Source organism: Ictidomys tridecemlineatus, chromosome 10 (genome assembly GCF_052094955.1).
Source record: "Ictidomys tridecemlineatus isolate mIctTri1 chromosome 10, mIctTri1.hap1, whole genome shotgun sequence".
Lineage (NCBI taxonomy): Eukaryota > Metazoa > Chordata > Mammalia > Rodentia > Sciuridae > Ictidomys > Ictidomys tridecemlineatus.
Window position 1 is genome coordinate 1,381,750 of NC_135486.1, and position 25,950 is coordinate 1,407,699.

Consider the following 25,950-nt stretch of genomic DNA (forward strand, 5'->3'; position numbering starts at 1 on the left):
TTAGCTCCAAAGAGCTCAGTGACGGGGAAGGCCTGGCGTCCGGTCACTTCAGAGCTTTGACACAGGGGCAGCTGGGAGCTGTTCACCATGACCATTCTGCAATGTCTGAGTTCTGGGATGCTTTTTGAAAGGGCGGGTCACTAAGTGAGTCCACTGCCTGGGTGCTTCGGGATCTAGCCTCAGGAGATCGACCTCCCAGGTCCAGGGAGGCCCTGGCTTCCCGGGCCATGGCTCTCCTATCCGCTCACAGAGCCCCGCCCCGGGCCCCGCCGCCCTCTTTTGGCTGCCGTGGAGCCTGGATCGCCTCCCCCTTCCCAAGGCCCACCTCAGAGCCTGCCACTCCGTGGGGTGCAGCGACCCTCGGCTCCAGCAAGCTGTGGCCTGTCCACGTGGGAACCTGGAGGCACCAGGCTCAAGTTCACTAGGTTCAGCCTGGAGAGAGCTGGAGAAGGGGGCCTGGAGCCCCATGAGCAGGTGGGAGGCCTGGGGGAGGGACTTGGGGGCCTTGGGGCCAACCGTCCTGTTTTTCCTAAAGGGGGGACGGAGGCCGGAGAAGGGAAGATACTCCCCACTGCCAACAGCTCATTGTGGCCAGGTCAGAACCCACCCCCCCAGGCCTCCTGACCTGCGGGACCCCTGGTCTCCTCTGGGGCGGAGACCCAGTCACAGAGGGCTGGATGGTCAAGCCTATCACCAAAGTGGGAGGCGCAGGCGTCCAGTCCCAGGGCCCCGAGGATCTGAACTCTCTCGGGGTGGGGGACCCGAGCTCCCCCAGCAGCAGCTGCCAGGATGAGTGTGCCTGTGCTGGGCCCTTCTCTGCGCTCCGGCGCCTTGTCTCATCTGGTCCCCAGCCCCCGGCTCACAGAGGACTCACTTCTCTCCCTCTCTCCTTCCAGGCTAATGGAGGTTGGCAGGATGCTACTACCCCTTCATCAGTGACCTCCCCCACAGAAGGACCTGGCAGCGTGCACTCCGATACCTCCAACTGATCTCCCGCCATCACACCCGGCTGACCCCGGGCCCCCTGGGGCAGGGGCCGGAGGGAGGGTTTCTCTCCCCACACTGGCGCGGTCAGACGGGGTCGAAGCAATCGGCAAACACAATACGAGTCTCCTCTCCTGTCTTCTTTGGGATGCTCTCTCAGCCAATCTGGACTCTTCTTTATACTCTCTTCCCTTCGTTTCTGGGTAGACGCGCCCCTCCCTGCCTCCAGCTGCCGGCCTGCTTCCTGCCCCCTCCCTCTGTCCTAGGCTCCCCGGGTCCCTGCCCTCTAGTACATCACTGACGGATACTTTCAACCATTAGAGGAATCTGAAAGGAAGCAAATCACAAAGAAAATAATAAAAGCGTTTGTCTGTCTCCACGCTGTGGTTTGGGGAGCTCAATGCCCTCTGACCCGCTCCTGGTGCTGGCGGCCAGTCCTCCCGTTCCTCTTGTTGCTCTCTCTACCTCTTAGCAGGAAAAGCCACCTGCCCTGCTCCCCCTCCCGCCTCCTCTGCTCCTCCTGTTCCCTGGGTGCTGGGGACTGTCCTCCCGTGGATTCCCAGGCAGGAAGTCCAGGGCAGGGACGGTGGGAGCAGCCAGGGAGGGTCCCCTCAGGCTTTGCCCCCTCCCCCAACACTTGGTTGCAGAAAGTCTCTAGGACCATTCAGCGTTCAGCCAGCCACCTTCAGCTCCTGCCGCGGACGGGCCTGGTCTGGGCAGCCAGGACAGCATCAGTCAGGGGGAGAAGGCTCTGTCCTGCAGCATGTGAACTGTCCCTTCACACCAGGCACACCAGCACATGCCAACAGGTGCAGTCTCACCTGCACTTCCCCAAGACCATCTGAGCAAATGCCCACGCTCATAGCCACCACGCTCTGGCCTGAAAGCCAGGAAGGGCATTGGCAGTTCTGAGGGTCACTGTCAGGCCAGCAGTGAGTACCTGGTCTCTGGAACCAGCAGGTCCACCGGCAGTGCCCCAGTGCCAGGGCAGGACCTCACTGGTGAAGATCAGTGTCCAGTGGAAGCCTCTACCCCACCGTGAGCTCTTGGGAGCCACAGTCCGCTCAGGAAGTCCTGGATGGAGGTCGCCGTTGTAGTTGGCTGTCACCTTGGGTGCAGTGTATTAGCTGTCCTGACTGGACCTGTTCTCGATCCTGACCTCCTGCTATAGGTGAGCTTGTTGCTGGCCTGATTTGAAGAGACAAGAGCCAGGGGAAGGGGTCGGAGCGGTTTCTCCTCCCTGGGATTGTCTGAGAGAAAATAGCAGGTGCCAAGAGCTCTTCTTGCATGTCCCCTGGGCTTGTATTCTTCCCAGCTGACCTGCCAGCTGACCTCGGGAAGGGGTTATGTGGGAGGCGGCAGCCTTGTCTTCACCTGGGACACAGGTGAGAGACTGAGATTGACGTGCTCACGCCCCATCCGTGAAGTCGGGGATGCAGCGTCCCAAGATGGGCTGGTTCGTACCTCGCAGGGACAACAGTGGTTTTCTTTTCCTAACTTCTGGTTCCTTCAGTCCCCTGTGTCACCACCAGGATGACAGAGAGTTGGTCGTAGGGGTTTTTGGCTTATCTGTTGTGCTCTCGGGTTTGGATTTGGATTTTGGTCTCTGTGGCTTCCTATGGGAGAGAAAAGCTTCCAGATTGAAAGACGAGGGTCTGATCTGTTAGCTCGTACTTGAATTCAATACGTGGCCTTGCAAGTGCTTGTCCCCGCTCCGGGGGAGAGGTCAAGACCCTGAGATGAGGACGGCCTGCCCAGGAGGCTGGGGGACTGTACCTGGCACTAGGTACTAAGTAGGAAGCCCTCTGTGTGCTCTGCAGAATGGGGACGCTGCCCAGGAGGCTTAAGGGTGTGGGCCTTGAAGGAAGTGCAGAGCAGACGCTGGCCAGACGCAGCCATGCTGGAGGACGAGGGCCAGGAGGGGCTGCCTCTGCTACCCCGCGTCAAGGTCAGAACAGGGCTGACGGACAGGCCTCGGGGCGCCTCGAGGAACTCTGGGTGAGGACGCTGGCCGCCGTGTCTCAGGGGCAGGGATCGGGATAGATTGAAGGTGCTCACACAGGAGCAAGGCTTGGCTTGGGGCCCAGCACAGAGGAGGGTTCCCAGTACAGATCAGGTGACTGCCACCCAGGTCAGTGAGCAGCTCAGAGCAGAGGCCCACAGAGCTCTTCTCCTGGCAGGACTCACTCTGCTGACTCCCTGCCCAGCACTTCCCCAGGCCGCCTCCCGTCCCACACCCTTTTGAGGTCCCCTCCCAGCCACCGTCATTTCAGCCTGGTGGCCAGGAGATGTCCCCACCAGCACAGAGGGGTCTGCCGGCCAGACAGCATGAGGTGAAGGGCCACCTGGACCTCAGCTTCCTGGGACACAGCCGGCCAGTCCCGAGACACCACATGTCCCCAGAGGTTCTGCCGTTCCTGGCGGTCCCCAGGCCACCCTCTCTGCAGGTCCCTGTGTGGTGGCGGTTCTACCAGCTGGTGGCCTTTTCCCTCACCCATCTTTCCCCCACTTTCCTTCTGCTCTTTATTTTTCTGCCCAGAAAAACCTGACTTCGATACCAAAAAAGATGAAACTACAGAAACTCAAATTTTAAAAAAACTTAAAAAAAAAAAACTCAATGATTCTTTCAGCTTTATTGACATATCCCATTGTTTCTTGCGACTGTGTCTCATTCTTTGTAGTATTGATGACGAACATTTGATAATGAATGTTCTTGTATATTCAGATAAAGAAAAAACCAAAAAAGCGGTCTGAATTTAATAGTGTTTATAATAAAAATTTTACAAATGACCCTCATAGCACGCGAAACAGGGCGAGGACGTCCCCTCCTCTCTGTGATGTCGCGCATCGTTCCTGCATTTGTTTTTAACACCAAACTACCTGCGTTCCTCGTTCCCCACTTTTCTTTCGTTTCCTTGCATTTGTGAGTTAGGTCAGGATGCTAGGAGAGTGTCATTGTGCACGTCCATCTCTTGTTTCACGATGTTTAAAAGTGACAGTAACTCATTTTGTAAACTAAAAAAAAAAAAAGGTTGGAATAGTGAACTTAATAGTTACAACCTAACACATCATTGTTTATTAACTTTGAGACCCAGAAATAAATTCCTTTCTTTTCTTTATACCTGCTCTTTAAAATGCCAAAAAAAAGAAAAAAGAAAAAGAAAAAAAAAAAGTTTTCCGTGCTATTTTCAGTTTGTTTATTTGGGGGTGGGGGCTTTTTTAATTGTCAAGATTATGATCTTGCTGTTTTTGTTCCTGAAACCTGTACACAAGGTGATGTGAAAAGATGGCAGTGTCCCGTCCCTGTCCCCGACCTCCTGTGCTTCAGAGTGCAGCTGAGCTGGGGAGCGAGGCGGAAGCCGGGCTCACCTGCGCTTCCAGAGCCCGAGGAAAGCCCAGGGCCTGCTGCTCCTTTGGGCTCTTGGAAAATCCGCAGAATGAGCCCAGGGGTCTCTGGACACTGCAGGCAGAGGGTTTTGCCTGGGCTGGTCCTGAGGGCCTCGACCGAGGGCTTGCTTTCTCCGTGAGGTCTTCCAGACAGCCCACGAGGTGCCGGGGGATGGGCACCAGAGGCCACAGAGCGCAGCCTGGACGCAGACCCTGGGTCCAGGCTGGCTGCTGGTCCGGAGTCCTGATTGGGGTGGAGAACTGGTGAGATACTGAGCCAGACTCATGCTGTCATTTCAAGGCTGAGTCTGAGTCCCTGGCAGTGCCCATCTTGTTGACCTGCGACCTGGACGGCTGATTAAAATTGTGCAGCTGGCTCGGCGCGGAGCATTAGTTATAGGATAGAAGGCAGCACTGGTATCAGAAGGGACTTCATCTTAAACAGAGCTCACTCGGCAAATCAGGTGTTCGAGAGCAGCCAGAGTTTCAGAAAAATGAAGCAAAACTGCAGAGGGCTGGGGCCCTGCTTCAGGAGCAGGCGGCGGACCCGCGGCTGCGCAAGTCCTCGCTAAACAGGGACGACCTTCTCACATCACCTTCACGGTCTCCATCCCTAGCTCAAAGCCTTCTGGAAACTTTATTTTTTGTAACTGTTTTTCTTTTGTTCAATGTTTCCCCTTTCCTCTGTTACCTCGCTCTCCCCGGCGCTCCGTCTGAAGCGCTGCCCTTGGGTCGCTGGTCCATGCTCCCTCCGCCCTCCCCCTCTTGTTTTCCAGAGTGTAGGCCTGCACAGCTCGGCTGTTTGGAAAGGGCAAGCTTCTCTGCTTCGAGAGCACAGGCTTCTGTCCCTTTGGGCTCCAACTGAACTTTTGTGTTCTCTAATGATACTAACACGGTGTAGGTTTTGCAGTCTCCTAATTTGTACTGGTAATGCATATTCCAAATAAATAGTTTCTTTTGTTGCAAAAAAAAAAAAAAAACAGTATATATTTGTGTTTTGTGCAAATTTCTTCTGGCAACTCTCTGCCCCCAGCAGGCCTGTGGTGGTGTCAACTGTGGGTAAACTGTTGCCCCCTGCCAGGTGAAGATCTCCAGGCCACAGCAGCAGGGCCAGACCTCACCACAGAGGAGGGCGGGCGGGCAGACCCAGCCCTGGATTGTCTGAGACGGTGCCCTCTAGTCCCTCTGCACGGCTGTCTGCCCCCTGGCCCTGCTCTCCTCTTCTTGACCTGCAGTGATCAGGTCCCAAGAAAACTGTGGGTCCCCAGATGTTTCCAGGGAAGGAACCTAGGCCACAAGTGGCCCTCAGGGGTTCCAGCGGTGGCCCGAGAGGTCTGCACGCCGGCTTCCCGTGGTCTGCCATCCCTCAGGAACACCTTTCCCAACTCTTTGCTCCACTGAGCCTGACCTTGGTGTTCTGTCACCCAGTGGCGTCACCAGGTGTCCATGGCTAAGGCTGCCCCGGCCTCCAGCCTTCCCGTCTGCTGTCCGTAGGTGGCTCTCTAAGGCGCTTCTCCTCTGGATGGGTGCTGCTCCTCACTTTCATGCTGTTCTCCTAGGAGGAGGGGAGCCCGGGGAAGCTGTAAGTCCTAGAGGCCGAGGTGCCCGGAACTGACGCCCTCATTCCCATCACGATCTCGGTCAGTAGGAACTAGATGACAGAAACTCAGCCCAGTGGCACCAAGTCACCATTGTTGTTACTGGACAAGCTGAGTTTTCCACTGCTTCACCACCAGGGCCTCAATGGGAGCTGCATGTTCCCTTCGGACCTAACCTAGCAGCCGTTTGTGGAGCTAGCAGCTCCGACCACGCCCCTTCCCGCTGCAGGGAGCGAGCTAGGCCTGGGACCCACAGAGCGTGGCTCAGTGTGCTGCCCCCAGGATCCCGCATGCCTTCTCCTGAGCTGCCCTGCAGTTTGATCATCGAGCTCCCCCAGGACCAGATGACCACGACTTGAATCCCAGCTCTACTCCTGCCGGGCTCTGCTGACGTCACTTCTGATGCCAGACGAGAGTTTTCCCAACCAACCGCTTCTCCAGCTCTCCATGGCCCACGGGTGCCCTACGACCAACTCAGTCTGACCCTCATCATGTGGAGTCGGTCTGAGGGCTCAGGACCAGCCTGGGCCTGGGGTCACCAAAGTTCCAACAGCCCGCCCAGGGTCCAGTGGAGGGACCCTCACAGTTCCTCCTTCATTCTGAAGACACCAATGAAGAGCCAGCTGAAGCAGCGTCTCCGGGGAGCCGAGAGGACCCTGAGAGCAGGCGCTGTCCCTGTGGGGCTGGGTGCACCACTTCCCTGTGGTGCCTGAGTCCACCAGAAGCCCCCCGGCCTGTGGGGTAGGGGCTTTGTGGGGTCCCAGCATAGCCACGTTGGCTAAGCCACTCAGGAGAGTCACTCCAGCTCCAGCTCCTCACTGCAGAGGTGGAGGGAACAGGCTCAGGGCACCGAGCTTCTCATCAAGGCTTGTCCTTCCTGCCACCAGCTCTGTCCTGAACTATCTGTGGCCTGCCAATAGTTCCCCTAGAACGGCTCGGTCCACCGTCCTTATCCTCAGGAAACCCCTGGGGATCTAGCTGCCCTGCCAGGAACCAGGGGCAGAGACCACATAGAGGACGAGCAGCTCCACCCCGAAACACTCAATGCTCCAAAGTCAGACTCTGAGCAGGCGCAGGGTGCCACCTGCCAGGAATCCACACCTGGCCTCGTGCCACGGGCACCACCCAGCACCAACACAAAAACACACCGTAAACTCACCTTCAGGCCTCGAATCCCAGACCCAGATGGATGATTGACAGGTGACAGGACTTGGGTCCCAGCCCCCCAAATACTCAAATATTCCCAAATCTAAAGAGATAAGAAGTATCAAAACCACTGCAGGTCCTACGCATTTCCGAGAGGGGACAGTCGGCCCCGTGTGTCTCCCATTTTACCCACTTCCTGCCGGCCACGTGCCGGTGGGTGGGCTTCACCTCCGTCTCCGTCCTCTCCTGGGATGGAGGGGACCTGTCCATCCCAAAGCCTTACACTGAGTTAGCCTGCGGCAGGCCCTTGGGGCAACACCTGGCACCTGGGCACTGCTCACGTGTGGCCGTCACCAGCGTGGCCTCCTATGGCATGGGCACCTCCGCCACCCAGGCCTGGCAGCAGGCAGGGTGTCCTCCTCTCTCCTGGTCCCGCTGTGGGGAGCCATTAGCTCTGGGTGGGTCTTGGTTTTCCTCTCCTCTTCCCCCCCTTCTTCCTCTGCTCTTGTCTGTCCATCCAGCTACCACCATGGTCCCCTGTGAAGAAACGGCTGCCCACTCCCTGCCTCCAGGGCGTCGTCCCTGACCCCTCACTCACTGCTCCACCTCCTACTCTGCAACAAAACCATGGGTTTTTAAAAAAATATGGATCCCTTTTCCTCTTGAAAATCTGAGTGACCCCGGCTCCAATGGACAGGGTAGTCTGGGAGCCTCGGGTTTGTGGGGACGCCATTGTTTTGGTCAGCTTTTTCACTGCTGTGACTTAAGAACAATGTTCGGGGAGTGAAACTTCATTTGGTGACTCACGGTTTCAGAGGGCCCAGTCCACAGGCAGCAGGCTCCATTCCTCGGGCTGGGGCTCGAGGTGAGGCAGAACATCATGGCGGAGTGTGTGGCAGAGGGAAGCAGCTCACAGGATGATCAGGACGCAGAGGAGAAAGACTCCATTTACCAGACACAAATATAAACCCCACAGCCAGCCCCCAATGCCCACCTCCTCCTGCCACACCCCACCTGACTCCAGGTAGCACTCAGTTGATCCCTCAGGACACCACACCTGAACCATAACAGCCACTGAAGCCTGTCCCCTTACCCAAGAGTGTACGAGCACCCCATGGTCCTCTGCATCAGGAAACGCCCTCCCACCGCCAGAGCCCAGGGCCAAAACACCCGCAGGCACACACACGTGAGTGCACACAGACACCCACATAGCACCCCATGTCTGCAGACAAAACCGTGGCTGAGCACAAAGCTGTTTCTGCACCGCTCACGTCTCACAGGAGCTCAGCTGCCCTCCACGGCCTACTCTCAAGACCACTTGTTCTCCTTCATGGATCCTGTGTTTCTGCACAAGAAAGGAGGGGAGTCTGGGAGGCCCAGGCAGCAGTTTGCCGTGCTGAGTGCAGACATCTAAAGCAGCACCAAGTGACCACAGCTGCGGAACCTGAAGCACTAGACGGGGCTGGCAGGATACCCAGGCCGCCAACATCCAGCTCCGAGCCAGGAAATTGGGGTTTTCAGACACTTGACGTCAGGAGGGAGGTGGGCACAGCTGGGCTTGGACGGAGCAGTGAGGCCTCTGCAGCAATCTCCACAGGCAGATTGCTCTGACTGCCCACCCGCTGCTGGCCATCTCTGGGCTTCTTTCTACCCTGAGGGAGAGAGGCTGTGTGAACTGCCCGGAGGGTAAAGTCCCCTCAAGGGCAGCTCTGCCCTCCAGATGCTAGCTTTGGCTCTGTTTAAAAGTCCTCAAGTCTAAGTCAAAGGCCAGGGATCTGCAGCTCCTGGCCCATCAGTACGAGGAGCTGAGAGGGAGTTGGCTCTCAAAGCGCAGGGCTCATGTGAACCCCAGGGCATGCAGCAAGCAAGAAGGGCCTCCGTGCCAGCCTGGCCTGAGCCAGCCTCTGGCACATCTAAGAGGCAGTGAGCAGAGGCCCTGGAGAGCCCTGACCTCCTGCTTGTCCTCAAAGCCTGGTGGCTCCCACAGGGCTCCCTGCACTGGTGCCAGAGAGCGAGAGAGTGTGACCTCATCAATCACTGACCACTCGCCATCGGCACCCAAATTCATCCCGGTCAAATCATGCCTCTTGACCTTCAAGGGCACGAGACCAGCCTGCTCCAGCCTGCAGAGCTGCCTCTTCACCCTCGCTGCTGTGCTCCGAGTACCGCATTCCTGCCTGGGGACTCGCCTGGCATGGACGATGCCCCCTCTGTGCCAACAGCCACTCCGCTGAGGCTTCTGTGAGTCCCCTAGGTCCTTGCTGTTGGTGACTCGCTCTCTCAGGGGCTGTTTGGCACACGAGAGACCAATACTAGACAGGCAGCCATCCGCAGACCCACCCCGAATCCTGCAATGAGCAGGCATGTGCCTGACCACCCTGGGTGCCTGGCACACCTCTGCCCCCAGCAGGATAGAAGACTCGCTCAGAACCTTAAAGATCAGACAAGAACCAGCTGAAATCGCCGGCTCCTTGGGGTTGAAGGCCCTGGCTCATCATTGACAAGTTTGGGCGAGAACTGAAAATTGTGAAGTCCATTAACAAAGCCATGAACCAGAAGGAAATAGGATTAGGCTGGGCTTATGGGAACAGATGTGGGTTACAATGAAAGGCTCTTGCTGTTGGTGACTTGAACTAACTCATCTCCTCAAGGGACAGAGCAACAGGAAGCCCCAGGAAGCCATGAGGAGAAGGGCAGACGCGTGCTGGCAGGAACCCCTGCCCCGAGGTCCAGACAGTCTGACTGGACGCCCCCAGGCCTGGGGGAGCCCTGGCACCTTCCCCGCCACACATGACCTGCGGATTCCCACGGGCAGACGAGAGCACAAGACCCTGGGGGCCGCTGGCAGGGCTCCAGCTGCACACTGGGGGCCAAGATGACGGTGGTGAGGACCCTGAGGAACCCGAGGAAAGCCATGTCCACTTGACTTTGCTCTTCCTGCCCAGAGTGGCTTTCCCTGCTGTGACGTTGCACAGACACCACAGCCCAGTGCACTGCCCCAGTCCCCGGGGTGATGGCCCAGGCCCTCTGCCTGCCCCCTCTGGCTCTGGCCACTGAGCTGAGGTGCCTTCCACCCTCTGCCTCCCTTGCAAACTGAGAACACGGATTCCAGCTCAGGCCACAGAATTCCTGCTCTGTGGGATACGAAGGTGAATAAGAAGTGATCCCACACTTACTTCTCCTGTCAAGTGGCCTTCGCAGGAGGGCAGTGGCTGTGGTTCTCAAAGAATGTGGACTCTGATTCGTTCCTCCCAGCTGCCAAATGAACAGGTGAACACAGAAATCCACCAGGGGCCAAAGCCCAGGCCGGGAGCCACATGTCCCGGAAGACCCTGCCGACAGTGTCCCAGCACACGGCTCCATGGCTGCTCCCAGCTCTCGACCCAGCCAGGACAGTGGCCCACAGAGGCTGGGGGTCTGCTCGGGGGCAGAGCGAGGCTCCGCGGAGGACTCCAGGGACCAGGCAGAGCGAGGCTTGCAGAGTGGTCGGCTGTGCTTACTCTTTCTGCAGCAGTGGCTGCTGACGCGAAGCTCTCTCCCTGGGGTCTCCGGGTGACATTTGTTCCTGGACTCCTCAGTCCTCGAGCAGAAGCTCTGTCCTTTGAGCGACTTCCTCCTCCCTTGCTCATGTTCCGTCCCCCAAGGCCCAGGCAGAGCCTCTGACATTTGTGCTTGGTACAAGAGCACCATTTGCTCAGTGCGGATGAAGGCAGTCTCCCGAGGGGGAGGTGAATGATGACCTCGGACTCCCCCTTCCCTTCCTTCAGACACGGCAGCCTCCAAGCCACGCAGGGCCTGGCGGGAGCCCCGTGACCCGCTTCCGTTCCAGCATCATGGTGATCGGGTGCGACAGTGACCACAGACCCTGCAGTGCAGGAGGACAGAGGGCGGGAGGGCCAGGGGCTTCAGGAAGGCCCACTTCACAGGACAAGACGAGAGCCCGAGGGAGGGTCCTCCTCCATCACCAAATGTCCCCTGCCGGGCACTGAGTCCCCGTGCTGGGATGGAGGGTGGAAGACAAAGGCCCGGTCCTGCTCCTAGGTGCTGGGTCTGTGAGGGTCCATCATGGCCCCCAGTTCACGGGGTCAGTCTGCAGCTGGTGTGAGGTCTGAGCAGGAGCTGTGAGGCGCGAGGAGAGTGTCCCCTGGAGAAGTGGGCTAGACGGCAGGGGCAGCCGAGTCTCAGGACCTGCCTGCGGGTTCTTTCACGTACGTCATGACAGGACGAGTCCTGGGCAGAGAGAGACGCCGGCATCAGGGCTGTGGGGCAGGAGGGGAGCTGACAGGAACTGGGACTGGCGGTGGCCTGGGACAACAAAGGAGCGTCCCAGAGGAAGGGGAGGGGCCAGAGAGGTAGAGGATGATCACCCCAGAGTGCAGTGGCCTCGGCACCCACCGGTCCTGCCTTCATGAACTCAGGCAAACTGTGTCTCTACTGAACAGGCACCGACCCTTTTTGTCACTATTCCATGAACAATAGTGTGGCAATCACTGACACAGCGTGAGATGGTGCGGTACCATGAGGAACCCAGAGGTGACCTCAAGGACACAGGGGGATGTGGGCAGGCTACATGTGGACCCTGTGATTGTTAAATAAGGAAGTTGTTTAAAATGACTAGTCTGGATTTGAGCATCTGCTGCGGTCCTGCCACCAGACCCTGGAGGGACAGTGGCTGTGGTGACCGTTCCCCCCAGCAGGTGCTTACAGAGGACCAGCGCACCACCACAGATGGGAACCCTGAGAGGAGAGACCCACACCCTCCCCCCTCAGTGCAGATGAAGACAGGGGGGACGCCCGTGCGGGCCGGGGGATGGTCAAGCCACGTCCAGCTGCTGGGTGGAGCCCCCCAGTTGTTGGGAGCGGGTGGTGGAGGTCCAGGAGGCCTGGGAGAGAAGGGAGGACAGGCTCCCGGGCTGCAGGCCTGAGTGGGCCCCTCTGTCAGCTGTGAGCCCCGGACCCGGCAGTCCCCTGCCTGTGCTCGCGGGCCCTTCAGCTCCAGTGCCGTTCCGTGTAAATCTTTCTCACAGAGCCGTTTCTCCTGGTGGCCATACAGTAACAGGCTCCTAAACCTGCCTGGGGGGTGAGTTACGAGCTGGTCCCTGGAGGCCCAGCCTCTGTGGCCCGCAGAGTGAATTGTGGCACTCCAGGCTGCTGGGCTTTTTATTTATTTATTTGTTTGCTTGAGCATATTTTAATCTGATCATTAAATCGCCATCTGCCACCCATGCCCAAGCCCGACTGTCCTCAGATGGAGCAGATTTTTCACAGGTAATGACACCTATAAACTTGGGGATGGCAGCGCAGAGCAAGCTGGAGGGGAGGGGGCAGCAGCACACCCCGCTGGCTGGGCCTTGGCCGTCCTGCTCGGTGCTAGGCCAGCCCAACCCTGCCCAGGAACGCTGTGTGGCTGTCCGCGCAGCAGCCATGGCCTCTGCCATGGGAATCTGAGCGGGAAGGCAGAGGCGAGCCCCTGTGCCGTGTCCCTGACGCTGTCACCCTGCTCCACACTGTGTGGGCAGCAAAGCTGGCCCTCAGCCTCCTCAGAGCGTGGCACAGGGAGAGGCCTACACAGATAAACCCCAGCAGCGAGGGTGCCGGGGGTGCCACGGAGACCGCGCTCGGGTCGTCTGACGCGCCCGTGCAGTGCTGCGGTGCCGAGGCCCGGCTCTGAGGGCTTGGCAGCTGTTCTGTTTAACCCTGACATCTGTAAGTGGGTTCTGTCATCCTGTTCATTCCCAAGAAGAGGCTGCGTGAGGCTCAGAGAGCAGCTTTCAGAGGGGGAAGACACAGGGCAGAGGAGCCGGAGTCTGCTTCAGACTGGCCCAGCAGGACTCCACCTCTCATGGGGCCTCCTCCAGAACACGCCAGGTCCTCGGCATCTCGCTGCCAGGACCCAGGTACAGCCGGGAAGGAGGACTCGCTCTTGTCTGGTGTGGGCCTGGGGACTCAGAGAGGGAGGGAGAGGGAACACAGCTAAAGAGCACAGGGCTTCCCGGTCAGCAGCCACGGAACCTCGAAGCACCTGGAGCTGCTTGTGGCTTCAGGACAGGTTTGGAACATTGGAGGTGAAGCTCAGGAAGCCCAGGTCTGGACCCTACACAGGCCACCAGGTCACATCTCCTAGGACCTTGTACAGTTAGAGTTTTAAACATACGTTTTTAAAAACACCCAACAACCAATGGCATATGTCCATCTATTGTCCTGGACCTGGTTGGGCAGCAGGCCCTCACTGCATCTCAGTGAAAGAGCTGAGTTTACACAAAGCAGAGGAGTCAGAATCTCACACTGGAGCTCCGTGCCTGCAGCTCGCCTCAGCCGGGGCGGCCTGGACAAAGGGCCAGGTCACAGCTCCTTCCCACTGCTACCTCTCGTCCAGGTCACCTCCATATCATCCAGCCACGGAGTGTCATAAGATACCAGGACACCCCAGGAGGACACAGGACAGCTGCCGACAAGCTGTCCCCTAGCGACAGTCCTGTTGGTGCCCCAGGTGATGAGTGCCCAGCAGCTCTGACGCTACGTTACAGCTCTGCCCTTCCATGTCCTCACCAGCACTGGGCCTGGCACCCACACGGCTCCAGGGGACCCTCAGCCAACTCATCCACCACCCAGAGGCTACTCCCTGCTGCTGGCTCAGGGTCAGTGTTGATGGTCATTGTTTGTACTCTTACCACTCCCAGATTGAGCAAAGTGACCTCTAAGTCTGAAACGTCACACCAAGACCACCATTTTAACTAGTAAGTCAAAATGTGAAGCAAACAAATCAGTGATTTGGCATCTGAGATTCCAAAGGGACCTCAGAAGTCCCCTGGCCCAGCCCTCTCCTTCACAAGCTGTGCCCGGCCCTGGGCTGTCCGTTTTGCGGGATCTGATCTCTGATGGTCCTCAGCAGGAGGAGGACTTCCTGAAATCCAGGGTTCCTAAGAAGCCATCTCTGGTGACTGGATAAAGGCGAGAGGACAGCGTCCGAGGAAGTCAGCCTGGAGATCAGGGTATTTATCAGGCAGCATGACCCTGGTCCCTTTCCTCGTCCTAAGTAACCCGCTGAGCCTCCTGCCGTCTCCTCCCTGTCTGCGGGGCAGGGACTCAGCCTCGCCAGGACTGAGGAGATGCTGCATTCAAAGGCCCGCCCGGCCTGGGTGTAGCTGGTGCTGCCCAACCCCTACTGCCTCCCCAGCAGGCTGCACTTGGCTGCACACTGGGGACAGGCTGTGACACAGGGCTTCAGGGACCCCGCGGGAAGACAGAACGCCCAGTTGGGGACAGTGTGTGACTCTTCTGAGGAGGAAAGCTCTGTGACTGGAAGATGCACGCACAGATGCCCACGGCCTTCTGTGGTAGGTCCAGTCTGCAAAGTCGAGGCCCCCTCTGCAGTGGTGGCCACTCAGCTTCCCACCAGCTCTGAGCCCCTGGGAGACACTGGCAGAGAGAGGAGAAAACAAACCAGGGGTGGGCAGATCCTGGGGAGGGAAGGGTGGAGCCAGGCGCAGCAGCGCTCACCAACTGCTCCCTGTCCCCCTGGATTCCTTGTCAATGATTATTCAATCTCAGGCCTGACCTTTCTATTCTAAATAACACTGCAATATCAGCGCGGCCCAGCGCGCAGCTTCGCAGGAAATTAACTGTATCTGGTTCTCACAGGAGACCCAGGAAATCCCCCCAGTCACTAAGCCCAGACTGGTTTACAGAAAAAAAGACCCAGTATTATCTTCTTCTCCTACATTCCTCCTAATTCCCGTCTAAATATCACAGGGCTCCCAGCTGTTTAATTCTAATAAATACTCATCTATTCTCAAAACAGACAAATGTTAGGTCTCAGGTGGGCCCCACGCCTTCTGTGAGGCAGGAAGATGGAAAAATGGAGGGAGAAAGAGCAGAGCGGCTCCCAGCCAGCTCCACATTCCCCACGGCTTACAGCGGAGCAGGGCCCATGGTGACCTCAGGTGGCCGTCTTACAGCCGAGGTCCAGCACTAGGAGGGTCTTTAACATCTCCATGCGTCTGCAGCCCGAGGGCCGGAGGCGGGGAGCGGCAGAAGCCTGGCAGCCCAGGGACCAGCTCCTGGGGAGTCTGCCTCCCTTCCCTGAGTTGGGGTTTGGGCCTGGGTTCAGGTGGCCACGCCCTGTGCAGGAAGCCCACGTGGAGAACAGGAAGACGGAAAGACGGCTGGCCGGGACATGGCCCAGCAGAGGTGGGATGGGGTTAGGAGGCACACTCCGACACTTGGTTTAGGAAGCGCCTGGATGGGGGTCAACGGATACCAAGACGTTCCTGTCCTGGTCTCTTTGACCTTTGAAGAATCCGAGACTCTAAAGCAGACACAGTGGCTAGAAGTCAATGAGAGGTTCTCATGGAAGGTCTGGGCTCAGACCAGAGACCCCCCACTAGTCTGAACCTGGCTCAGCACCTGCAGGTGACATGCAGCTGCCACCACACACTCAGTACCGGGAGCCAGGCCTGGGGTTTGGACTCAGATACTGGGATCTCTCCAAGAGCCCCTTGCAGCTCCCAAGGCTGGCTTGTCCCGGGGTGAGATGTTCCATAGTCGGAGAGGCTTCGGCTGGAAACTGCCTCACGCCCACCCTGTGTTCCCTCCTCAAAACAGCGGCCCTCCCAGTGCCGGCAGGGGAGGGTTCTCCTGGCCGTCAACAGATGGCTTCTGACAGGCTGAAGGCTGGCTCTAGAGTCTGGCATAAATTAATACCAGGCTGTTATCGTCACCAAGTTGGAGCACCGCCTCTGGTGCCACTCCCCTGCTGTGGTGTGTGGGAATGCTGTGGGACCCCGGTCCCTGTGCCCCAGGCCCCCATTAGGCCACCACAAATCCTCAATTCTAAATCCCTGATTGAACCACTTCCTTCTGCTCGGCTCATCAGGGAGACCGATGACCCCACGGGCCAGGGGGAGGCAGGGTACGCCTGGGACTGGTTCCTTGTGGCTCTGTCAGGCTTCCAGAAAGAACCCAAGGACCAGAATATGACTACCCATGTGGCCACTGGCTCACCTGTCCCTGAACCTCATGGACAGTCCAGGGCTCTGGCTCGTCCATCAGCAGGAAGTGGTGGTCCGGTCAGGTGGGAGCTGCTGCTATCCAGAGCTGGAGGAGAGGCACCCACAGAGGCCAGCTGAGGAGCTGCCCAGCAGGGTAGCCGTGGGTGCCCAGTGCGAGGGAGGCAACGTGGTGCTGTGGGGGAGCAGAGTGGTGGGCAGAGCCAGGCGGGAGCTGGGAGGGTTTTGATGGGAGGTATTACTGCCTCCAGTTTATTGACTTAATAAAGCAGCCACCACGTGGTGGGTAGATGGATGTAGAGGTCCCTGGCAGCTTAATGTGGGCGCACACATGCAAGCAGCTGGTGATTTGAGTTTTCATGAACCCATCAAAAGTGCTTGCCCACAGATTTCATGGCATCTCAGTTTAGGGCTTCCTGGTGACCCTGCTCCCTCACGGACAGGTGAGGCGGGGTCTTGGGGGAGGGGCAGGCCTGGAGACAGGAGCTTCCCAGAGCTCCGGGGATGCTCAGAGTGTCTGTGCTTTGCCAAACCTGCATCCCCAGGAGTCCTCGGTGAGCCTCTTGGTAAAACTCACCTCCAGAAGGGCCAGCGTCCTTGCTGCCCAGCTGCACTCGATTCTCTATCGCAGAACAGTAACGGGACGGTGAAAAGAATGCACCAAACTTGGAGTTGCCCTTCCCAAGGACAGAGAGCATTTCCTGGTCATCTGTGCCCCCAGCCGTGGCCCAGTGCAGGCAGTCAGTGTCAGTGCTGGGAGGAAGCCAAGCTTCAGCCCACTTGGCCTCCGTCTCCTGGTGGACACTCAGGTTCCACAGAGGCTCTGGAGAGGGCTGTGTGAGACGATGTGCTGCTCTGTGGGCCACCTGTAGGTGGCCCTGTGGTCTCAAGGCTGGTGGGGCCTGCTGCAGGGCTCTCAGCAGTCAGGGTTCGGTGTCCTTCGGGCTGTCCTGTGAGGGGCCTTCGCCCCTCAGCTTGCGAGGCAGGTGCTCACTTCGCAGCGCCATCTGGAGCCTCTGCCTGTCTTCCTCCGTGGACCTCCCACCCCAGCCTTGTCCTCCCCGCACAACTTCAAGTGGGAGTGGGAGCTCGCTATCACGGGTCCAGTCCACCAGCACACCTGGCTCTAGATGCCCCTGGACACGTGTCCAGGCCTCCCCGGGCCTCTGCTGCCCTTGGCCTTGGTGGGATTTACGTCTCCTCACTTTCCTGATTCTGTGCCTCTGGGGAGGGCCCAGTTCAGCATCATCTGCTGACCCAGAGGGGACAGAGGAGACAGACGTCAGCTCCTCCTTTGTCCCAGAGAAGCACTCCCTGCTGCCCGGGGAGCCCTCCCGTGCTGACCTTACAGAGTCAGGGAGGCTGGGCCTTCCCCGGTGAGCTGCTGAGGCCCCGTCTCCCCACCGGGCACTGTGCACCCTGCTGCTCAGACCCAAGGCAGTCCTGGTACCTTCATCCTGTTCAACACCATCCTGTCGGGTTTGGTCCTGTGTCCAGCCTGGAAAGACCTCTCTGGATCCTGATTTTTTCCTCCAACGCCATAGCGTGCAGCAGAGAGATGCCATCTTTGGAGCATTTCTTGACCAGACACTGTGCTGTCGGCGCCACGCAGCCCTTGTCCCGGGCTGAGCTGTGCTACGACCCCTAGTTCACGTAAAGGAACTCAGAAGGGCGAGGAATGCACCCAGGCATAGGACAGTGTGGAGTGGAGCCGGCTCCGCCTGAGCCTGAAGGTCCCCAGCACACCAGCACCTGCTGCCTCCGTCTCCATGCACGAGCCAGGCTGGACCAGCGGCTGGCGGCAGCAGCCTGGGCACGGCAGGCCAGAGCCATTGGCTTGCCTTCCTCAGCCTGCTGCCCCCCATTACCCCTGAGGTCCAAGGTCCATTCTGGAGAGGGTCACAGCAATGCCAGGCTGCCCCAGCCCTCCCTAGCCAAGCAGTGGACCGTGCCAACCCAACGGCGTCCCCAGTCAGTCTGCGGTGACCTCGGTGTCCCAGGCTATTTCACTCCACATTCTGGAGCTGTCTATAAAGAACGGAGCCTGGACTCGGCCCGGGACCATTGCGGAGCCCTGCCAGGTGGCGACTGCAGAAGGACCTGCCCACAGGCCTTTGGGAGCAGCCCACAGAGGACAGTGAGCTTCGCACCACACCCTCCTGACGGGCCGTGTGCTTCGCCAGCTTTGTGTTGCTGTGACCAGAGGCTTGGCAAGAACAATCAGAGGAGGAACGGTTTACTTGGGCCTCAGGGTTTCAGAGCCGCAGTCCACAGACAGCTGACCCCACTCCTCAGGGCTCAAGCTGAAGCCAAACATCATGGCGGAGGAGTGTGGCACGAGGGGCAGAGAGGGGGGACGCTGCCCTCACCAGGGACAGATACACCCCCAAAGGCAGGCCAGGGACCCCTCCTCCAGCCACACCCCACCCGGCACAGCCACCCCTGGGCACCCCATTAGGGGATTCGTGCAGTGACGGCCGAAGGCCCTTGTGGCCCACTATTTCTCCTCCAAGGCTTCTGGCCTTGTCTCTCACGTGGGCTTCTGGGGACACCTAGTTTCTAGACCATGACAACATGCTTTCCCTCATGATTCCAGCCACCTCCAGCTATGAACTCAGGTCTGTGCATCTCAGAGCCCTGCCCAGTGCCACTTCTCCTCCGTCTCTCCAGGACTACTTTAGTTCCTGTTGGTCTGACATTTCAAAACCCTGCCTGTGTTTCATGGTGACTTAACGTGTGCAGATGCCTTTGAAAGAAATTGGGCTTTGCCTTTTTTTCTGGATTCCTTAGTGGTGTTCAAAGATTGTTTAGGAAGCAACAGTAAAAAAGAAAGGAAGGAAGGAAAAGATGGAGAGAGGGGCAGAGCGGGCGGAGGGAAGAGCAGAGACGGGAAGGGAGGGGCGTTCGTACGCCCGCCTGTCACGCTGCCTCTGCGCGGCCTGCACGGGGCAGGTCTGGGCAGCCAGAAGGGAGACTGCCAGAACTCTGAGGTGGCCCTCCAGGGAGCCGCCCGGGGCGGTCAGTGAGCTACTGAGCACAGGTTGGTACTCAGCTGGGCAAAGGTCTGGTCCCTGAGGTCCATCAGTGAGACCCGCCTCCTGTTTCTCTGGCCGCGGAGGTGCACCTTGAGGGATCGAGGAGGAGTGGCACAGGGCAGGCAGCCGCAGGGGTGCAGCCGATCCAGAGGGGAGTCGGCCAGACCTACTCGGAGCTCTGGAGCACCACCACGGTGGAGACTGAGCTGGCAGAAGCGGGCAGCCCTGGCCACTGCCACACCCGGTCACTCCCCGAGGAGGACTTGAGGGAGCCAGCAGGGGAGGACACCAGCCAGCCGCACTCCTCCGAGCTGGCAAAGAGCTGGGAAAACATGACAGCGCATGTTAGCCCACATCTGTGGACCACGGGGTAGGATCCGTGTCAGTTCTACACGCGGTCCAGCCCAACGTCATTTCAGGGGCTCTTAATAACAGTGAGGCTTACTTTTATCATTGTAAAGCAAGAGTATCGTTTTGATATGTGATAAATGTCCAATCGGAAGGACCTGCGCACAGGCGCACACACACCAAGGCGCCCCATGGCTTTCCCTGGACACATTTTACATCAGCATTTGGGCAGCTATTGGAAATGGCCCGAGGTGCCTCCAGAGCGGAGGCCGGTGAACTCCAGACCACCCTGGAACTTTCCATGAGCGAGTAGTTAGGTGGAGTAATAAATAAATCATTATTAAGCACTTTGCAAATAGAGTGTTATGTAAATGCTAAATAATCATAATGCTGCGGTGGTGTGCCGATCTCAGGTCAGCTTCCACATCATTTAAAATGGACAGCGCAGCACCGTCTGCGGAGATGCCCAGGATCTGGGCCAGAGCTGGGCCCGGGGCACCTGAGATGCTGCATTCCCTTCCCTGGTCTCCGAGGGACGGTGAGCCGAGGAGAGGGATTCTGGCCGGATCCGGGGCAGTAAGCAGCTCCTGTGCCCGGCTCTTGAAAGCGGACCTCCGTGCGCACAGGGATTTGCATTCTGAGAGGTCAGGACTAATCCATAAGGGCTGGGGGCAGGGCATTAACATTTATTGAGCGCCTCCTGTGACCCAGGCGCTGGGCCCACGCGGTGCACCGTGTTTATTATCTCATCTGTCCTCCAGGCCAGCACATTAAGGTAACAGAGGAGAGGAACAAAGCGGAGCATGTCACTGTTTTCTGTGGAAAAGCAGAAAGGTCTGCCCAGCGCTTGCAGCTGCTGTTCTCCTTTGGCTTCTGAAGAGGGGCCTGGAGGAGGGAGAGGCGGGGAATCAGAGAGAGCCTGACCCCGAGCCTCATCCTGGCCCCAGGTGCTGGCTCCCGTGGGACACATTGGTGTGGGAGGGGCATCCTCCTGCAGGACTGCTCCCCATCCTGCTCCTCATCCATGCTGTGCCCCTCAGGTCCGCTGGGCACAAAGCCTGGACAGGCTGATGCAGTCCTTCCTTGTGCACTGCAGGGGACCCATCCCTGGACCTCCCACTCGCTGGGCAAGAGCTGGGCCACTGAGCTACCTCCCGGCCCATGTCCCACGTTCCATACTCCTGAGCCACATTAGCAATCAGTGACACGGGGAGAGCTCCGCACCCACTGCTCCCAGGGACCTGGGCCCAGGCTCTCCTGTAATTCTTGGGAAACCCCGAGATTCGAGTTTTACTGCCTCCAAGTGAGAACCCTTGATGACTCCTCCAGGAACTTCCCCTAGGTCACACGACCAGTGCCGTGAGAAGAGGACCTGAGACCAGGCTGGCTGAGCTCCCGGGTCCTGAGCCTCCTGGCCATCACCACGTTCCTAACAAGAGCTGATTAATCACCACTGGCTTCACCTGCCCCATTGTAAAGGCATAAAGGGGCTGGTGTTTGTGAAGGGCTTCCCCAGCGCAGCTGACGTGAAACAGACTGCACAGGGAGGCCTCCGCTCTGGAAGGAGCAGACACAGCGACACCATCCCCAGACTGGGGACCAGCCTGTCATCCCCTCCAAAGCTCACTCCTCTGCAATCCGTCCTTGCCACACGTCCCCACCTTGCCCCTCGCCAGGCCACTGCCGGTCAGTTTTCTGTCACGGTGTGTGTCGGTCAACTTTCTTTCACTGGGACCTAAGGTCGTGACGAGAACCACCTGGAGGGGGAAACGCTTATTTTGGCTCATGTTTCATTCAGTCCACGGTCAGCTGACTCCATAGCTCTGGGCCCCAGGTGAGGCAGAGCGCCATGGTTGAAAGGTGTGGTGGAGGGAAGCAGGGAGCGTCCACTCAAAATATAAACCCTCAGGCGCACCCGTGATCCACCTCCCCCGGCCACACCCCCTGTGGTCACCACCGCGTAGGGAAGTCCTTCCCGACCACTCATCCGTCTCATGCGTTCATCCGCTGATTGGGCCTCCGCTCTCATACTCCAGCCGCACCACCTCTGAACGTTTCTGCACTGTCTCATGTTTGAGGCTTTGGGCCCCACATCCAAATCATAGCACTATGTTTAGCCTGCGTTTTCTACAGTTTTACGCAAGTGGAATCACACAGTACAAACTAAATTTTTTCTGGCCTCCTCCATTCGACATAATTATTTAAGATCCATCCAAGTGTTTTCATTTTCTTTGTTTTATTTACCGGGACAAGGACTTTGAATTATTAGTATGTGTATTGTTTAATTTTAGGTGTGACTCTCGGCACAGTTGAAGTTCCAGTTCTGTCATGTCTCGTCAGCTCACGAGGGGCAAGTTCCCTAACTTGCCCGAGCTTGGTTTTCTCATCTATGAGCTGGGTAAACTGCAGATCACAGAATCCACGTGTGAAAGGTGCTTCCCTCTGCAATTAAACTTTTAAATAATAAAGATAAGCTTTTCATCAAAATCCCCTTGGTCTCCCCGTGTTTGATATTAATGTAACAGCAACTTTCATCTGTTTTTCCAAGTCAAACGCTTCCGGTGACATCTGAGTCCGCCTGTTGTCTTCTTGAGAAGCTCGTGGTGTGTGGCCCATTACTCTCCGTCTCGACCGAGGACTCTGAGGGGAGAGGAGACAGGATCAGGGTTTGAGCTGAGGCCCTCTGGCTCGGGACCCTGTTTATTTTTCACTCCTGTATGCTCACGTCTCAGTGCACAGTGGCACTACCCAGAGGCTAGGGGGCATCACTACATGTCAGTAACTAAGCCACTAATAACTAATAACAATATATAATCACTAATAACGATAATAATAACTAATAATGATAATAACCCGACCACTCATCCAGACATCACTACATGTCAGTAACTAAGCCACTAATAACTAATAACAATATATAATCACTAATAACGATAATAATAACTAATAGCAATAATAATAACTAATAATGATAATAATAACTAATAACAATATATAATCACTAATAACGATAATAATAACTAATAGCAATAATAATAACTAATAACAATATATAATCACTAATAACGACAATAATAACTAATAACGATAATAATAACTAATAGCAATAATAATAACTAATAACAATAATAATAACTAATAACAATGTATAATCACTAATAACAATATACAGTAACTAATAACGATAATAATAACTAATAATGATAATAATAACTAATAACAATATATAATCACTAATAACGATAATAATAACTAATAATGATAATAATAACTAATAACAATATATAATAACTAATAACGATGATAATAACTAATAACAATATAATAACTAATAACAATATATAATAAGTAATAATGATAATAACTAATAGCAATATATAATAACTAATAACAATATATAATAACTAATAACGATAATAATAACTAATAGCAATATATAATAACTAATAACAATATATAATAACTGATAACAATATATAATAACTAATAACAATATAATAACTAATAACAATATATAATAAGTAATAACGATAATAACTAATAGCAATATATAATAACTAATAACAATATATAATAACTGATAACAATATATAATAACTAATAACAATATAATAACTAATAACAATATATAATAAGTAATAACGATAATAACTAATAGCAATATATAATAACTAATAACAATATATAATAACTAATAACGATAATAATAACTAATAGCAATATATAATAACTAATAACAATATATAATAACTAATAACAATATATAATTACTAATAACGATAATAATAACTAATAACAATATATAATAACTAATGACAATAATAATAACTAATCACAATAATAATAACTAATAACAATGTGTAATAACTAATAACAATATATAATCACTAATAACGATAATAATAACTAATAATGATAATAATAACTAATAACAATATATGATAACTAATAACGATAATAATAACTAATAGCAATAACTAAGGTAAGAAGATTATTATTGGATCGCCAATTATAATTAAGGAGTCCCAGAGGTTGGCCTGCATGACAGGCCACACCACCTAGTTCTAGGGTGGCTTCAAAAGCCCAAGGCCAGACTCTGCGAAGAAGACACAAGAGGACCTAATGCCAGCCTGAGCTTGCTTCCTGGACGCCCGGGGTGGGACGTAGAGCAGGCCCAGGGGCAGCCCGTGGCACAGGCTGCCCAGACCTGCTCCGTAGACTGGCTCCCCCACATCCAAGCTCACTGCCACGCAGCGCGGAAGGCATGAATGTCTGCTGCCATGAGACGGGAAGGCGGTCACCCCTCAGCTGGCTCCAGCACAGTGGCCGCGCGTCCGGAGTCTGGAGCTGGATGGAGCCCAGGACGTGGAATTGCCACTCCCGTCAGGGACCAGTCCTTTCCTACCCATCTCATATGCCCACATCTCTCCCACTGAGAAACTTCTATTTGGAGTTGGAGGGACCAGGGAGGGAAGATACAAATAAAATGATTTCAGCATAAGAAAGACCCGGATTCCAAAGGTTTGGAAGCTGAAGGGACAGAGAAGCAACTGTGCAGAGGGCCTGAGGGGACGTAGAGCAGGGCTCTGGCCTTACACACTGAGCCACTCACCAGGAGGGCTGGGAAAGACAGATTTGGAAATGTTCTTCTGACACTGGAAAGGGAACCCAGGGCCGCGTACATGCTAAGCTAGCGCCCCCCACGGCCCCAGGTTTTATAATCAGAGGGTGAGGCGGTTTAGGGACTTTGGCTTAGGGTGTACTGAGAGATCTGGGGGAGACTTCCAACCCGTGATTGAGTTTCCAAATCACAGCCCAGGTGCGAGGTCAGACTGAAGATGAACCTCATGAGTCTGCAGCTTGGAGAGGGTTTTGTCCTGGCTGCTTGTGTGTGGACCTCTGGGTACCGTAAACCGTCCCTACGCCCCTCCTTGCACCCTGTTCCCCTGTGGTCCAGTCTTCAAGGTGTTAGTGCCTTCTTGTACAGACGCTGTGTCAGGTACTGGGATGGGAAGAGCAGGGTCCAGGAAGCAGCGACCCACCAGCACGGTCCCCGTTGGCACACCTCCACTCCACATCGCCACCCTGGCTGCCACCCAGCTCTGGGACATGGGCTGCCACCACCACCAGCCTTCTGGTGCTGGGACACAGGGAAGGCCAGCCTGGCTGAGACGCAGACCCCCTGGCCAAGGGCTCTTCTTAAGGGGCTGCTGTGCCCAGCCTCGTCCTGGGCACCTTGCCTTTGCAGTTCTGTCTTATCTCCATCAGCTGACCGGCCTGACAGGCCCTGGGGGGTACTGGCTTTAGGAGAGCTGCCTTGGGTCAGGCCTAAATCCCACAGGCACCAGGGGACAGGGAGGACTCCCACCTCGCTGCCCCTCCCACCCCACTGTTGGTCCGGAAGGAAGTGTGCTTATCGACTCTGCCTGTGCCAGGGAGCAGCACCAAACCAAGTTAGCTCCCTGGCTGCCACTCAGGCCAGCTAATTAAATTAGCTATTGTTGCATTACTGATAAGGACACTTTAGAAGAGGAAAGAGCCACTCATCCCAGCAGCTGTAGAACTAAAGCCAAGAAAACGCGTTCATAGGAACTCTCTGAACGGAAGCCCTCGGGTGGAGGGTTCTGGCCATCTGCTCCCAGCCCAGTTCCCAGCCCTCCCTGGCCCCCATCCTGGTGAGTGCTGCTGCTGGCTGACTCCTCAGTGTCCAGCTGCAGCCAGGAGAGCAGCTCTCCTCCTCTCGCCAGGAGCAAAATCCTGCTGGGGGTCTGCAGAGGACTCGGGGTTCTTCTGGGAGAGAACAATGAGCCCTGAGGGGCTCTGGTCCCTCCAGAGTGTGACAGTCAGTTCTTATTTGGAAGAGCCTTAAAGAACTGGGGAGAGGAAGGAGGCAGAAAGGAGGGGGAAGGAAGGGGCGAGCAGGGAGAGAAGGCCCGCATCCAAGCCTGGGCTGCTGGGTAGGCGCCTCTTGACCGGATCAGGCCACCCACCCCGGGAAGGTGTCTTCAGTTGTCTGCTGGCTTCTGCTTGAGACCTGGATGCAGAGTCCCCCTGGGCCAGGGAGTCGGAGCTGAGGACAATGGATTCCAGCAGCCAGCGGGATGCAAGGACAAAGAATGTTGGGGCTTATGGGCTTATAGACGTGACCAGGGAGGATGGCCACGTGGCCACAGGATGAGGATTCCAGGCTTCTCCCAGGAGCACGCCTCGAGGCGCCCGGGTTTCTCAGACGTGGTGAGCAGCTGCCCAGCCGCCCAGGTGTGCCAAGCCGCGGCCTGGGTCCAGCCCTGGACCTGCCGATCGTCATCTGTGTAGCGAGGTCCAAGGAGACCACGTCTGTCCTGGCTCCACACTTTTCCTGAGACTAATTATCCCGGCTTCTTAAAAGTCTGTGAGCTGCCTGGTATCTTTCCGATTCACTCTTTTTCTGCTTAAATTAACCAG

At 56.1% G+C, this 25,950-nt stretch overlaps 1 protein-coding gene and 1 long non-coding RNA gene across 10 annotated transcripts in view; one reads left to right on the forward strand and one right to left on the reverse strand.

Annotated features, from left to right (window-relative positions):
* The window catches only part of Pbx1 (PBX homeobox 1), a 234,493-nt gene extending 233,130 nt beyond the window's left edge, over nt 1-1,363 (forward strand). For all 8 annotated transcript variants that reach the window (XM_005319860.5, XM_005319861.5, XM_040278709.2 and 5 more), the window contains one exon: nt 897-1,363. In XM_005319860.5, the coding sequence (XP_005319917.1) occupies nt 897-989 (93 nt within the window). In that variant the 3' untranslated portion in view covers nt 990-1,363. The remainder of the gene's footprint in view (nt 1-896) is intronic.
* Nucleotides 1,364-2,581: 1,218 nt separating this feature from the next.
* Nucleotides 2,582-11,404, reverse strand: LOC144367086 (uncharacterized). Of its 2 annotated transcripts, XR_013426297.1 has the most exons (3): nt 7,923-11,404; nt 7,129-7,218; nt 2,582-5,926 (listed from the first exon to the last, which is right to left on the reverse strand). It is a non-coding gene; the product is annotated as an uncharacterized LOC144367086 (long non-coding RNA). The 2 variants fall into 2 exon arrangements; XR_013426296.1 differs by having other exon boundaries at nt 2,582-7,218.
* Nucleotides 11,405-25,950: the final 14,546 nt, after the last annotated feature.